The sequence below is a fragment of the Apus apus genome, chromosome 3 (assembly GCF_020740795.1).
Source record: "Apus apus isolate bApuApu2 chromosome 3, bApuApu2.pri.cur, whole genome shotgun sequence".
In the NCBI taxonomy this organism is placed as follows: domain Eukaryota; kingdom Metazoa; phylum Chordata; class Aves; order Apodiformes; family Apodidae; genus Apus; species Apus apus.
In genome coordinates, this window is record NC_067284.1 from 54603347 (window position 1) to 54619321 (window position 15975).

At 39.0% G+C, this 15975-nt stretch overlaps 1 protein-coding gene across 13 annotated transcripts in view; it reads right to left on the reverse strand.

Moving 5' to 3' along the window:
• Positions 1–15975, reverse strand: part of EHBP1 (EH domain binding protein 1) — a 231612-nt gene that overhangs the window by 120743 nt on the left and 94894 nt on the right. For 9 of the 13 annotated variants that reach the window (XM_051616172.1, XM_051616178.1, XM_051616181.1 and 6 more), the window contains 3 exons: positions 12109–12213; positions 11349–11471; positions 871–1123 (listed from right to left, as the gene is read on the reverse strand). In XM_051616172.1, coding sequence (XP_051472132.1) covers positions 871–1123; positions 11349–11471; positions 12109–12213 — 481 coding nt within the window. The remainder of the gene's footprint in view (positions 1–870; positions 1124–11348; positions 11472–12108; positions 12214–15975) is intronic. The other 4 variants (XM_051616180.1, XM_051616179.1, XM_051616182.1 and 1 more) reach the window with 1 other exon arrangement.

Genomic DNA, 15975 nt, shown 5'->3' on the forward strand with positions numbered 1-15975 from the left:
CATAGGAATCCTTCAATTTCCTAGAATACAGCTATAATAGAGAAATAAAGATGATGGCACCTGTATTAATATTAAATATGAAAGCAATGCAAATGTCATGTCATGATAAATTTCATTAAATAATGAAAAATTACATGTTAATTACAGTTGTCTGTGAAATTGCTTGCATATAATCAACATAAACTGTCTTATGAGTGGTATGGTTGGTGACTAATGACCACAAACAAGGAGCAGGTATATATACCTTCAAACTGCCCAAGCTGCACAGCTATTGCAAAAAGCTCTCACTGCTTGTTAGATTTCTATACTATAATACAAATGTGAGTTTATAAAAGTTTTGTGTGTGGCTATGATAAAAGAAACAACTGAAGAAACTGCATATTGTTTTATTTTTCCCACATAGAGATAATTTTATGAGAGTCTCAAAACTGCACAATGCAGACTGCACAATGCTCTTCCTTTTTACCTACTGCACCAACATAAAACAAACTCTCCATTATCATTAACAGAAACTATTAATTTACGTAGTAAAAATAATGGCAGAAAGGACAGGCAGGACCAAGCTCTGCTGCTACTTAATTTTTGGTTCACATGCAATTGGCAGGGCAGGAAGTACAAAAAAAGGTACACAGACTTGTTCCCTATCAAGTAATTTGCTATCGATGAGGCAAAGAAAAGTTTCCTAACGGATCATGTTCAGCAGAATAGCATGACTTGGGGTTATGCATTTCCTGCTGCCGAGCTGCCTAAAGAATCTGTCCTAAGGATCTGATTAAGGATCACCACAGTTGAACCCAATATACCTCAAGATTAAGTAAGGGATCCCACTAATGCTTCCAAAGCTGCTGCAAGATGAAGAATCATACTTACTCATCTAGCTCTTCCTCTTCAGCTTTAGAGGTATCTGCATAGAGGTATTTGCTCATATCCACTGGTCTAACACTCTTCCTTTTTGCAGGCTGGGGAAGAGAATCTCTTACAGTTACAAACATTTCAGGCTCAGGATCTGGCTCATCAAATGGGTTCAAGTACTCTGGGGCATCTTCATCCTTGAAGGGATTGTAATTGTCAGCATAGAAACTTTCTTCTGGCTTTGAAGATGAAGCTATTTCAGTGTCCCGTTCTACCAAATGATAAAAGAAATTGTTAAACAGATTTAACACAGAAAATCTTTTTAAAAACCATTTTATCAGATCTTTCTATTTTGAAGGCTTATGAAAAGGTCTGTTTCTTAACTCTCTGTACATAAAGTCCTAGGCCTTAAATGAATTTTCATGCTTTATTTCGTTACACTGTAACCTTGTTTATTAAAAAAATAGGTCTTTCAAAGGGTCATTTAGTCTACAGCATATTGGATATTTTTAATTTTCTCACTTATTAAGGTTCTTTCAACCTAATTAGGTATTAGTTTTCTTATTTGTCACATAAATGGTAACACAATAGATTTTGAAATATTTTTCCAAGCTATTAGCCAATTTGTATCCTAACAAACTGTTTTTAAATTGAGCTTTTAATAAAGAAAAAAAATATCCTGCATTTTATAATAAAATTCCTTTCACTGGTTATTAAAAAATGTGACAGAAATAGGTGGCCTTTTCATTTCTTAAAATGACTGAACTAAAAATCAGTTATTAGATATGACCAGTAATTACATTTCAAAACATAAATATTTTCACTGCTAACTGCTCCTGGTAACAATACATAGTCTCACAGTAAAAATGAATTTAAATTAAACCTAAAGAGAAAGATAATCAAATTACTCATCCATTATTTGGGCTGTACAACAAAAAGTTATCAGCATCCTGAAGTGCATGCAGTTCTTTAGAGTAACAGACACTACAGAAAGAAAATTACACAAAAGCAAATGGCTGCTGGATACTGAATAATAGAAATCCCCATACAGCAATACAACAATTCTTACAGACACTTAGTAATGTTAATCTTACTCTTCCAGCAGCATCATATGATCAGAAGCTCAGTTCAATATTGGATTTGACGTATTTTCAAAATCTATACAAACAGGAACTTCAATGCAGTGTCATTAAAATCTAATTTGTGATAACCACTCCCATATTATTCTTACTGAAAAGTGTTTCTTTTTCAGACGTATGGTTACTGCACTGAACAAAGCATATCTTTTAACTTTAAAAGAAAAACTCAAAAGTTATTTGCAGCAAGGCTCTGAAAAATAAAAAGATGGGGTTCCAAGTGTGTTTGTCACCAGGCAAATACTGAGGAAGACAAAAATCACTAGTCACACAACAAAAAGAAGGGGCAGGAGAAGAAACAGCACTGTTGTTATTTGGTTTTGGATGGATGATGTACTGAAGTTGCAGTGAATGTTATTAGAAAATGTAAGTGTTCTCTACTCAGTCAGCAAACTTCAAAATGTACTGTGTCTCCAGCCCTTAGCACAGGCCAAGGTAATAGAAAGCCCTACCCCGTGTAATGAGACTGACTATAATCTGCAGTTTGAACAGAAGCCACTCCTAGTGGGACAGGAATATGGTCCCCAGCTGCAGCTAGCAGCTTCACCTTTCTACACACTGGAATAGTCACTAGCCTCCAGATGAGGGAAATGGCTTGAAGCAGGAAAGGCTTTAATCCTTCTCATAGCTACCAAGACCTACCAGGGACTGGAAATATTTTGGTTTAGGAAGAACCTCACATCTATTGTGCTGCTTTTCTCAGTTCTTTACATCTGAACCTCAAAGACTCTGTTAGCATATTGTCTTCTACGTTATTTCTAAGGGTGTTTCTGAAGTGATGGATCACTTCTCTACAGTCATAAAGTAGAAATTAAATGGGTTTGGCTGGAATAACAGAATAAATTAATCAAAATCTTACTTAAGCCCAATGTGGACCCTCAGGAGAAAAATCACTCATGAGACTGAGGGTGAGTTCAGCTGGGTGAAACAAAATAAATTTGTATGTTGGTAGACAATACTGCAGATTGAACTGGTAGATACACTTACAACTGCACACAGTGTTTGTGCCTGTGGGACTTCCCTCTGGTTATTATTCAGAAAATTACTTTTAAAATATCCTTTAATTCCAGGTGAGGTTTGCAGTTTTGTATTCCCATAGCAACATGGCCCAACTTAGTATTAAAGAAGCAACAGACCCAGTACACATTTGTCTCTTACACACCTCATAAATTGTTCTACTTCAATTTCAGAATGCAGCTAACACTGTTTCAAGTCAAAAACTGGAGTAAAAAAGGAGACTGAGAAGATATGTAAACCAGACAGTGCACTAAAATGGGATGAGACAAAGGCAGACTGAGATCACAAGATACTATGTTTAATGGTCAGCCTTTACACTATCAGTATGTGTTCTAAAAAGAGCTAATTAATCAAAATCCTTGTGACTAATAGTAAAACCACAAGTAATCCAGGTTGCAACAGCACTCTCAACTAAAATACTATTATTAACAGAACCTAAAAAAGAGGTTCTGTTACTGTTTAAACCTGTTAAGTGCCTCACCTGAGTATTATAAAGCAGTATTTCAGCTTTGTCTTAGGAGATGGACATACTGACAAACTACTGCAGGGTAAATCAGGGTGTGTATCTGAAATATGTCAGCTATAGTGTATGGGCTTACTCCTACTCCAGAGTAAATACAACATGCTTATCCCTTAATAAAAGGGAATAAACTATTGGGCATGTATCCTGGGAGAAAGGGTAGTTACTGCACAGTACATGATGCATATTAAGCTCACACCCTAGTTTAGGTGTGTTGATTTGTTCATAAGCCTGCATCCTTACAAGAAAGATGTTTCAGAGAAAGCCACAATAAAATAATATTGAAGGTCTACATTTTAACTGACAATTGAAATCAGTCAAGGCAGAAATTCTTAAAAACACAAATATGATCAAATCAATCAAGAATCCTTTGACAGTATTATAGATAAAATACAACAGTACAGAGCCCAACATTTTACATTATTTTTTTCATTTATTTAAGCTAAAACTGGAAAAGAGGTTCTACACTGGCTAAGTTACATCTTTCTACTGTCCACTGCAGGTGGTCATGGCAAGCAAGGTTCACCTTGCTTGCCCTGAGATGTCTTCAGTACGAGTATCTGCAGCTGAGCTAGACCCCCTTTAGAATCAAAGCTTACAGGTATATGTTCAAACTGCTAGTGTCTAAAATCAGATGAGCCAAATCCCACTCCTTCTGTGCAGATATGAGTGACAAAGCTCATGATAGTCAGAATACTACTCAAATGTTATCCACACATGTAGTGATTTGATGAACTAGGCCAAGTAGAAATGCTTTTGAGATCTGTCCTCAAAACATAGTTCCATATAAAAAAGCAAAGTAATCTATGAAAGGCAGAAAAATTACTGATGTTTGTCTTGTTCCAATTGTGCAATTTACTGATTATGTTTAAAAAAAAATGTTTGCTACTTCAAATTTTGCTCAGATCTTAAAATATTTTATCAAGACAGTGCACAAGTATGAATACTTGCTTATGCAATTCCATATGGATCACTGCACCTGCCCATGAATGGGTTGAGAAAAACACGTTATCATATCTAAGCAAAACTTGCTGGTAAGTGATATTCAAACAAATATTACTAGAAGAAATGCCAGTAATATTTCCTGAGTTAAAAGCATTCAGGGAAACAATCTCTGAAAACTAGACTGTAAGTTTTTATTTTTAATTTCCTGTTAAGTGTCTCTTGGAAACAATGAGTTAAATGCTTGTTTAAATCTGATAAATTTTAAGGGGTAATGCAAATGGTTTTTGCAATTCTTTCTATTTCAACACTACGGATCAAGTGCTGTAAACCTCACTAGGACAAAATTCTCTTGTTCATTGGCTCAACAATAACTAGAGGTTTGGCTTTAGACACAGAGCATTGCAAATCAGTGCTCAGAGACCTCTGCCTTATTACTAATTAAAAGATTTCACAAAATTCTACACATAGGCTAAAATGAAGAGAGCTCCTAAAAGTTTAATTTTTAAGAAATTTTACAGGCAGAATTTCGTAGGGGCTCAACTAAAACCCACTTAACTTGCCTGCTCATTCCCCCTCCTCCTGTCATCCAGCATACTATCTTTTTTTCCCCTCTGCTTCCTTCAATGTCCCCACAGCAGGGACCCAGCTGAACGCAACCAGGCTATCTCCTGGGGGTTCTGAAACACTTTAGGACTAGCTTTTATAACAAGTGTTGGTCATCACTTTGTGAGTGATGAGTTAACAAATTAAATTGCTAGGACAGTGACTCAACAACACTGCTCTTGAAGCTGCAGCCACTGTTACGTTCCCTGTAACAAAGACTTTCATATTTTCTAAAAGACCTAATGATGTTGAGAAGTGGAATTTGGGAGGCTAAACATATAACATCTTAAAAGGTGCTTGTTTCACTCTTTGAGTTGATTTTACACTAATGAGTCAACAGTTTCCCCTGCTTCCCCCTCATCATTAATCATAGCTGAAAACACAGGACTCCAGTCTCTGCGTGAACTAGTTTTTTTTCAATTGCAGTTCTCTACACCAAAATATTAAGAAAAAAAAAAAAAAAGAAAACATTAAAATGATGATGTTTGCAGTTTGGCACTCCAAGGGTCAAATACACAATAATTTTGTATGGTTAAGTAATAAAGCCACAGGGGTAGGAGTGACAAGAGGCGAGGTAGAAGTATCAGTACAGCAAAAGCACCAGCTGCTCTTGTGCCAGATTCTGGCAACATTGCTTGCCATAACTCCACTGAGCAAGAGTGCTTGTGATAATGACTCTGGCACTACCTATCTGCACAATCAGCTTTCTAGTTCCCAGAGGACCACCAGAAATCGCTCTGCCCTTCAACCCACTTGCCTTTTCTAACACAAACACATTGTGACACATCCCTTGAAACCAAACAAAATCCCCACCAAAACATTACACACAGCACTTTCCCCTTGGCAAAGGATGAAAGAACAAGCCATATGTGAAAGATATTTATTTATGCCATTTACTGCACTACTGGCAGGCACACAGTCATGATGCTGATGTGAGCAGCATAAAAAACAGCACAAAATAAAATTTTAACTTCCCAGTACTTCTAGAAAGCATAATGACTGTCATTCCTACAAGCCACTGATGATTTTCTATTACTTTTATTAATACTCACACCAGCAATACATTATATTTCATTAAGAAATACTCTTTTCATAAGGAAAAGAGTAATCATTTTCCCCTATATTCATTCTTATACTGCTCTCCTTAGGACTATCCTAGAAGGATTCTGGGGTTTGGTACTGCACTGCAAAAGAAAAGAGTGCTAACACTTGCTGTAGAGAGCTCAGGAAGTCTACACACAACATAAAGAAACACATTGGTACAGTAAATGCTGTTTTAAATGAAAGGGGGAGGCAGTGCCAGCAAACAGAATCATCAAATCACAGAATGGTTAAGGTTGGAAGGGGCCTTGAAGATTATCAGGTTCCAACCTCTCTGATATGAGCAGGAACACCTCACACTAGAGCAGGCTGCACAAAGCTTCATCCAGGCTGGCCTTGAACACCAGGGAGGGGGTGTCAGCAACCTCCCTAGACAACTAGCACCTTACTACCCTCATGGTGAAGAATTTCTTCTTGATGTCTAACCTAAATCTCCCTTCTTTCAGTTTAAAACCATTACCCCTTGTCCTATCACTACCCTCTCTGGTGAAAAGCCCCTCCCCAGCTTTCCTGTAGGCCTTTTCAGGCCTGGAAGCAGCTGGAAGGTGCTATAAGGTCTCCCTTATCCTCATGTCTCAGGTGTGTTGCAGGAAACTTGCACTGGTCATAAACAACTTCAATATTTGCACACCCTACCTAAATAAAAAAATATCTGGAGTGCTGAAAGTGTGTTGCTGTTTTTTACTTGCAATTGTTGTATATGTTGACTTTCCCAAGTAAAAAATTTTGCACAAAAATGAACTGATTTTAGAATTCTTTTGTAACGTGACTAAAAGCCAATTCAAAAAGCAGCATATGATCACCTACATACTGTCTAGTATAAACTTGTAGAGATATACTGTCCAAAGAGATTATTTTTTATTTTCCAGATTTCTAACGTCTAGCTGACCTACTAGACACAGAGGGAACGATCTGAAATGTCAATTGCACACGTCAACCAAGAAACACAGCTGTAGATTTTTTTTTGAGATGAGTTGTTATATGCCCATTCTGTGTGTGTAAGAAGATCATTTACACTAAGGATTTTTTAAACCACAGCAGCATCCAGAGACAGCTTGCTGATGACCCTCTGCCATGCACTGCACCCACATGGATGCTGGGAGAACTCACACCTTTAGTATCTTTCCACCCCACATTCCTAGGGTTAGGTGACTACGGGATTAGGAAGATAAAGGGAAAGCAGCTGGTTTGTGAACAGGCACAAGAAATATCTGTCTAGGAATCACATATCTACTGGCAAGTAATCCTCCTTTCTCTCTGAGTGACTGTCAATACATACGTATACATACCCTGGGTGACTCTAAGCATTCTCTCAGGAAGCACACAGGTCAGACTTGATAGGAATATCCCCGGAATATCTGCCAAATGGCACGTCATGCCTCCTAGCGTCTGATGGCTGCTCTGCATACTTTGAGGAATTTTAGTAACAAATTCTACAGAAAGACTTTCACCAAGTCTAAATTAAAAATTTTGCCTTATCCAGGTAAAACAATAAAGCAGACTAGCATGTAGCGAATAGAAAAATACTTAATCCCTGCATGCATAGAAGGTTAATCTCTTGATTTCAGCAGATCACAAGACAACTGAAACAGGTAATGTGTCTCTTTAAGCCTGTAGGAGAAAGTCTGCCTTAAACTACTGAAACTCTGTCACGCTCCCAAGCTCCTGGGGTGGCCACCAAAAAGGTCACATTCACTTAAGGATGCAAAAGGACACAAGCAGGCATAGACTCCAAGAGGTTACTAAAAAAAGGTGGCAGCAATGAGTTCCACTGAGGTCACAAACTAGAATAGATGTCCTAAAGCATAAAGGAATACACCTGCAAGCAAAAGGGAAACAAACAGGGTAGCCTTCTGCAGTGGGGCAACAGGGCAAGAACAGCTGCAGTATTGTGGAGCTTCAAAATGTTGTCCAAAACAATGGGAAATCTCCCCAAAACAGTAAGGTCTAGGTGCTCCCCATGTAGAGACACTGATCCAATTAGCCATAATACACACCGGAGGTTCCTGCTGTTGTGAAGACCAGAACCGTCTTACTTAATTTGTCTCAACACCATTTTTCCTCCCTTTCAACTTTCTGTGGAGGAAGATGACGGGAGGAAAGGGACACATCAGGAAGGCTAAGCAAGGGAAGATTAAAAGAGCCAATGCCCACTAAAGGGACAAGACAGCTCTGGAATGGAAGAGCCATCACTTCTCAGATGTGCCTGAGGTGACTGAAAGAATCCTTCAGGAGTCACTAATCATAATGTAATAAGCTTTAAAAATGCCACACCAAATGTCCCACTCAGTGTGACAGTCTGAAAAGCCTCAGATCTTTCACCTGGTTCAGTGCTCCAGGAAGACATACTGTTGTCACATGAACCTGACAGAAGCTCCATCCCTCCCAAATAAAAAAACAACTTATGTCACAGTAGGAAGAATCTAGTGACACCCTGTTTATCTAAATCACTGTCATGTTGCTGTATGCTGAGTGCTGCACGATGGTGACAACGTGTGGGAGGAATATGTGGTATACACACACCCAACAGCTCAGCACTGCTGCCCACAGCTGTATAGATGGGACTTCTTTGAAGACCCGGCAGTCTGAGCCCTCTCCAAGTACACAGAACAGGTTCAGAGGAATGGAGAAGTGTCCTTCACCATGGCTGAAGACGGTAGTAAAGACTAGATGCCACCACAGGAACCAGAACTGACTGATGAAACATGACCCACATATACTGGGAGTCTTTTGGGAACGTAAGCAGACTGGAATTGTGGGTGCAACTGCACACAGTGAACCTGACACAGGTGTCAAGCTACTCTGGCACTAAGAAACAAGACCAATTTATAACTCCCTGTCCCTGAGACAAGAAGGAAGTGACTCTTAGTCCCTATACTTTGTGGTCAGAACACTTACTGCTTTCTGCAGGTTCTCTCTGGAAAGGAAGGAAAAGCTGGGTTTGGAAGAGAGCTGTTTAGGTAAGACAGGATTTGTACAGCTTTCTCCAGGGAGAAGTGAGCTCTTCTTTCTAGAGCTGAGAAGGATGAAACTAATATAGGCTGAGTGTCTTAGAACAAGTTGTGTATGGACAACTAGATGGACGAGAATAGGTTTATTATATCCCTGGTTAATCTGCATCCTTCTTTGATCTTACAAGTATTCACAGATGAGGAACAGACAGCAAATATATAGACATCAGCCAAAATATAGACATCAGAACTTAATCCATTTATGTTGGTATCCACAAAGCTGAAACAACTCACTTCTGCAGCTCTAGAAACATGACAGCTTTACAGAAGGGAGAAGAGGCCTGGGATAGTGGCTATATGGTTTAAAATGCCAAACACAGAAGATAACGCAATGTCTCTGTTTGAGAAATATGAGCTGTGAGACTACACCACAGCCAAGTATGACAGGGCTTAGATCACCACCCACATTGGCCTCTGTGGACTCAGAAGACAGAAAAGCCATGTTGTGAGTAAACATTCAGCTTGGTTGGAGAAAGCATAACAACAGCTAGAAACTGTAGCTCAGGGATGCATCCTTATTAGACCTGGCATCAGAAGTCCCATACCTGTACTCTGGGCTGCTCCTGCTCAGTGCATTTCTTTTCATCCTTGTTACAGAGCACCTCCTGAGATTTGGTCAAAGGTGGCAAATTTGAAGAGGAAAGGCTGAGTACAGCTTCAAATTTGGGAATCAACTAGGGATTGGCATTTCAAGCAGCTGCAAACTAAGAAAGTAGTACACCCTTTTTTTTGAAGGCAGCAGATGGAAGCCTGCCTATCTGGACATGGAGTTGAGGAGAGCAGAGATGCCTCCTGCCTTGGTGCTCCCTAGGGCCAAAGTCCTATCAGATTAGAAACTTACAAGGGTTGTATTTCTCACTTAAACAGAAACAGTATGCTGGTCTGGAAAGGGGACGAACAGCTACCACATGGTGCAAGGTGTGATACCAGAAGGCTTAACTGAAGATGTCATAAAGCAAAAAAACCCAACAAAACAACAAAAACAAACAAACAAAACACCAACATAAATAAATAATATTAAATAATAATAACTAATCATAGAATCACAGAAAGGTTAGGGTTGGAAGGAACCTTAAAGATCATCTAGATTCAACCACCCTGCTTGGACAGGGATACCTCCCACTAGATCAGGTTACTCAGAGCCCCATTCAACCTGGCCTTGAATACTGCCAGGGATGGGGTTCCACAACCTCCCAGGGCAACCTGTTCCAGTGCCTCACCACCCTCATAGTAAAGAATTTCCTCCTAATATCTAATCTAAATCTCCCCTCTTCAAGGTTTAAACCATTGCCCCTTATCCTCTTGCTACATGCCCGTGCAAAAAGTCCTGCCCCAGCCTCCTTTTCTCCAGGCTGAACAACACCAACTTCCTCAGCCTGTCTTCACAGGAGAGGTGCTCCAGCCCTCTGATCATTTTTGTTGCCTCCTCTGGACTTGCTCCATAAGCTCTATGTCCTTTTTATGTTGGGAGCTCCAGAACTGGACACAGTACTCCAGGTCAGGTCTCACAAGAACAGAGTGGAGGGGGAAAATGACCTCCCTTGATGGGCTGGGCAAACTTATTTTGATGTAGCCCAGGACACATTTGGCTTCCTGGGCTGTGAGCACATTTTGCCAGCTCATGTTGAGCTTCTCATCCACCATCATCCCCAAGTCCTTCTCCACAGGGCTGCCCTCAATCCGTTCTCCTCCCAACCTGTATTCGTGCATGAGATTGCCTTGACCCAGGTGCAGAACCTTGTACTTGGCCTTCATGACGATTAGGCTAACCAAGAATAGCTGTGATGCAGTCAAGATGGCAGTGAAGGAAATTCTGATATAAACCAGCACCCATGTGCTACTGAGGTACTTGACAGTATGTGTTGCTCATTTATACCACATGAGGTGTACACTAGCCACACACCTGATAAGTCTAGAAGTCCCTTGTTCAACTGTAGCTGGTAGCCCCAAGTAGCTTACACATAAGGATGTGAATCAAAGGATAAATCCACTTTCCAGTGGCAACTGGATCACTGCTATTGCTACCTCAGTACTGCATGCAATAATTGTATTTAATCAAAACAACATTTTTCTTTTGTAGATCTACTCACAAAAAATATTTAAAACACTTATTTCATTAAGCATTTGCAATTAATGAAGAATTATGAAATACAGATCTATTACCTTCTACATCAGGATCTCCAAATGGATTTAATTCTGCTGTGTCAGGATCACCAAAAGGGTTTGTACTAGTGTTGGTGAGGTCTTGCTCCTCTTCGTCCAGAAAATTAAGCTTATTGATAAGCTCTAGAAACAAGTTGGAACATTGCTTTAATATAGATACAAACTGTTCATCTGACATATTTCAAGCTCAAAAACCCCCATATCAGCAGTCCTCCGAACACTGCATCAGGGTATGGCACGAACTGAACAACTAAGCTAATGCACTTCAATAGTACGTCAACAAAGGAGAAAAAAAAAAGTGAAATGAATGAAACTTCTCTATGCCTTCTATTATCTTAACTACATAAACGTTGCAGAACATCTAACAAGCTAAATATAACAACTTCTTTAAGGTTGTTCACATACACGTTAACTATCGGCAGGAAATTTTAAGTTTTGGATGTAACATGCAAGTAAAATCAGAGAGGGGACATTTTGTCAAGTATTATTGACTGCACAACTAATGTTTTAGGCTTGAGGTCTGGGGGGTGTTGATAATTTTTTTTCATTCTTGTTCATTACCAGATGACAATGGAGCTGTAGAGGACATAGGCTCTATCATGTTGTTACCTGTTGGATGCACTACAAATTACTGAGATTCATGCTGTGTGGAAGTATAGAGATAAAACTGACAGCTGAATACAAGCAGAAGTCAAAAGGTAACAGGTCACAGTAAATACAGACAATCAGAAACAGAAAGAAAGGAGGAAAGCTCATAGACCTTCAGAGGAACTGGCTGATTTAGCTGAAGGCATATTTGCTCGCTTTATGTAGTCATCTTGATCTTCATCTAAGCTGCTCAGAGCATTCAACTGGTTTACAATTTCTGTAAATAGAAGCCAGTCAAGACAAACGTAAGGCAAGGGCATTTAATGAAACAGAAGTGGAATGAACAGTGTTACTAGAAAGAGAGTGAGGGAAAGAAAAGGTAAAAGAGAAGCCATGTTGAGTTAATTAAAAGAATACATTTAGAACATGTCCTCACAATGATATACCTACAGCAAAGCATCTGTGTAGGTGCTTCAGTGATAGTTTAACAAGAAACCTGAGTTAACAGACATAAACAAAACCTTGCTGGATCCCTGGTGTCAGCAACAGTAATTAGTTTTATGAGGATGAGTACGGACATCACTTCAAAACGTAGATGCACTAAATAAAATGTAAAGAGTTTTCCTGTTCATGGAGAAAACCTGAGTTTTAAACCATTACCAATCAACACAAAACAGCCCCAGAAAAATTTACCTCCCTCCCAAACCTTTAAGGCTACAGAAAAAGTAATACATATATGTGCATTTTCTACATTTTATTTATTTATACACACACACTCTGGTTATTTAACATTTACAATTGCTCACCATTAAATTCTGACCTACACCAAGCTGAATTTCTCTAATAGTTCTAAAATATATGATCAGTATTGTGCTATGAAAATGCATACTGAACAAACATATTGGTTGAAACTGCTGCTGCAATGGTGTGCAACTAACACCTTACTGTTTCATAAAATCCTATTTCACCTTCTATCCACACTGGAGAGCTCTGAGTTGCCATGAACTAATAACTTTTAAAATGTAGTAATGTTTTATTTTAGCTAAGATGTTGATGCCTCCATAAGTCTGGAAGGAAGGAAAGAAAAACCAACTAGGTCTTGGTGGCTTTTGCCCCAAAGGGAAAAATCTGATCTCACACAAATCTCTGATCGTCCACTTGAGCAGGCCTATCCACATCATCTGACAATGCAGTTTCTGCAGTAATGGCAATTGAACCTGGAGCATCTCTGAAAGGCCTCAAGCATAGTTTTCTATGGAGAAGGGACAGCTTTTCTTGTCCTTCCAAACAGTCATGAGAAAACTGTGCAGGAGAGATTTATCCTGATGTTGAACATCATTGCCCCTCTGACAGATTTTTTTCACCTCCTGTCTTCTCCCAGTGAAATAAATTGATGATGTCTTCTGGTGTCACCTGTGAAGTTAAACTATGATGCCTTTACTGCACACTTCTCATGCCAATCATTCCTGGATTTCCTTTAAACTTCAGCTGCTTGTGTATAACTGCTGGTGTACACAGGAAGTTACTTCTTCATAACACTTTAAGTTTGCTGCTGTTTTGAACTTGACTTCTCATACGGCTTTGTTTGTGAAAGCAATGTTCGTCACTGCTCTCATATGTTAATCTTCATTCTATGAACCAGTTGCAAGGAGCAAGATATCAGACTGAGGTGAAAACTGAGGAGTATCATGACTGTCCCCAGTCATGTTAATATCCATAGCCACCCAGAACTTCAAGGTGGGGGGACTCATGCTTTTTCACAAGGCAATACCTTCAGCAGTTGACACATCGACACAACTCTTAATTTCATGCCTTCAAAGACAGCATAAAGAACCTGAAGCCAAAAGCAAAGTCCAGAACCTAAAAGTATTTCCATCGTATGGTTAAAAATCTTCTTCTTCAAATTTAAACTGCTTTGCCAATCTGCAAATTACCAAGTGAAATAATCTGTTCTGCCAATATCTATTAGACATAATCTGTGCTAACAATGACAAAGCCACAGCTGAATTCCTCTTAACTGCACCTCGTAACTGTTCTTGACCTTACGTAAAAATCTACTTAGATAGGATATCATTTATATCTATCTATACCGAGTTAATGACACTCTCCTCACTTCCTTATTTTTAGTTTCAATGAGACTATTGTCCTAAAAAAGAAGACCAAAACTGCCCCAAAACTTAACTTTCTCAGTTATAGATCATATATATACACCTCAGGGATCTAAACAATATAATACCATCTTCCTGGAATTTTTAAGACTCAGGATACACAATGGAAAAGACCTTGTTGTTCTTAAATAAAACAGAGTTGACCTTATAAAACACTAGTATAAACAAATTACTAGTTTAAAACAGGCTGAGATGCTGACATGATTTACAATGTATTATGCCAGCATGTGAAAAAACTCAAACCCATTACAGTTCAGTTTTTATTGTCAGAAAATTACAAATTAAGTTCAGAGCTTTAAAAAGAGGGAATTATTTGATGTGGTCTGAATCACCTGGTCCTATCTGCCAACCTAAACACCCATATGCACTACAATGCTTCTCATTACAATATTAAATGGTTTATGTCATATTTTGGAGTGTGGAAATGGTAGGTTGAAGATTTATGCCCTACATTATCTTTTATAAATCTCATTATCTACAAATGTATATTAGCTTGTTCTACAAGTATGTCATATAAATCACTGGAGGCTTTTTTTCATTCTCTCATTCTTTTTTTCTTGTTTTTTTTTTTAAGCAGCTTGGTGCTACTAACAAGAAGATTAAAGGTATCAGAAGTTCACATGAGAAGTATGGTTTTGTAAATGGCAAGAAAGGGTTACACATGTTGTTCTCCAGAAGCCTCCTCTTGAAATATACTGGGATTCAGACTCCTGCAACAGGTAGCACATGGGCATGTTGCTGAGTTCATGTGGTGTCCCAGGACAGTCACCGTGCTCATGAGCAGATGGAGCAGGAGGCAACTATTAACTTCAGCATGGGGCTCTAAGTATCAATTAAAACATTAAGATAAACAATGTATTTATTGCTACTCTAAGTTTCTGAGTTATGAGCAACATTTTCTCACGTACGCTGGGATGCCTTGTCTTCAACTGGAGACTAAGGAGAGGATAATTGTGGGAGGTTTAAATTAATCTACATAGTACAGAAACCTATTTCATAGCTACAAACAAAATTTTCAGCTTCACAGGAAACAGAATAGTTAGGTGGAGATACAGCTTTTATATGTGAAAATTCTAAACAAGAAATATAGGGAAGGGGAAAAGTCTGAGATGGAGTGAGTTTTGGTTTTGTTTTTTTGTTTGTTTGTTTGTTTGGTTTCGTTTTGTTTGTTTGTTTTAATGAAAGTGGTGCTTTGAATAGAAAATGTCTCTCAGCCTGATATTAAGGTCAGTTGTATGGCAACAGCTTGCATGTCAACCACACCAAATTCCACAGTGCTTTTGAGGTAGGTCAGTACTGTGCCACTTATTTCTCAGCTGAAGAAACGAAGGCACAGATACTTACCCAAAGTTAGGCAACACATAAAGGAAGAGAAGCAGCCTTTCTTAACTCACCTGCACCACCTAGAGCCCCTTTCATCACATCTCCCTTGTCCTCCTAGCAATGGATATTATTATCTATAAAACTATAACTTTGGGCGCGATCAAAAAAGTAACTTTTGTACACTGCAAAAAGGAACAGTGTCTCTGATGAAGATTTGTAGCACCTCTTGTAGCCGTGGCTTAAGAGTGACGTTTCAGACTTCAAGTCATTCAGCACTTCTGTAAGAAGATCTTGAGTCAAAAGTAGGATAATAATCCCTTCTGCTTTACTACTTGCACTTTACTTTTTCAAAGCTTCCTTACAAACATTAGCCATCGTTCCTGAGAATTAGCTATAGCCAGTATCCCCATTTTACAGTTGGGAAAACAGGCACACTGAGGCAAAGGGATTTGCCGCAGGGGACTCTGAGTCAGTGAAGGCATTCCAGCTCGCTTGGCTGCCAACACCCTAACACAGCAACAGATGAGAAAATGTTTGGAGCAGCAAGC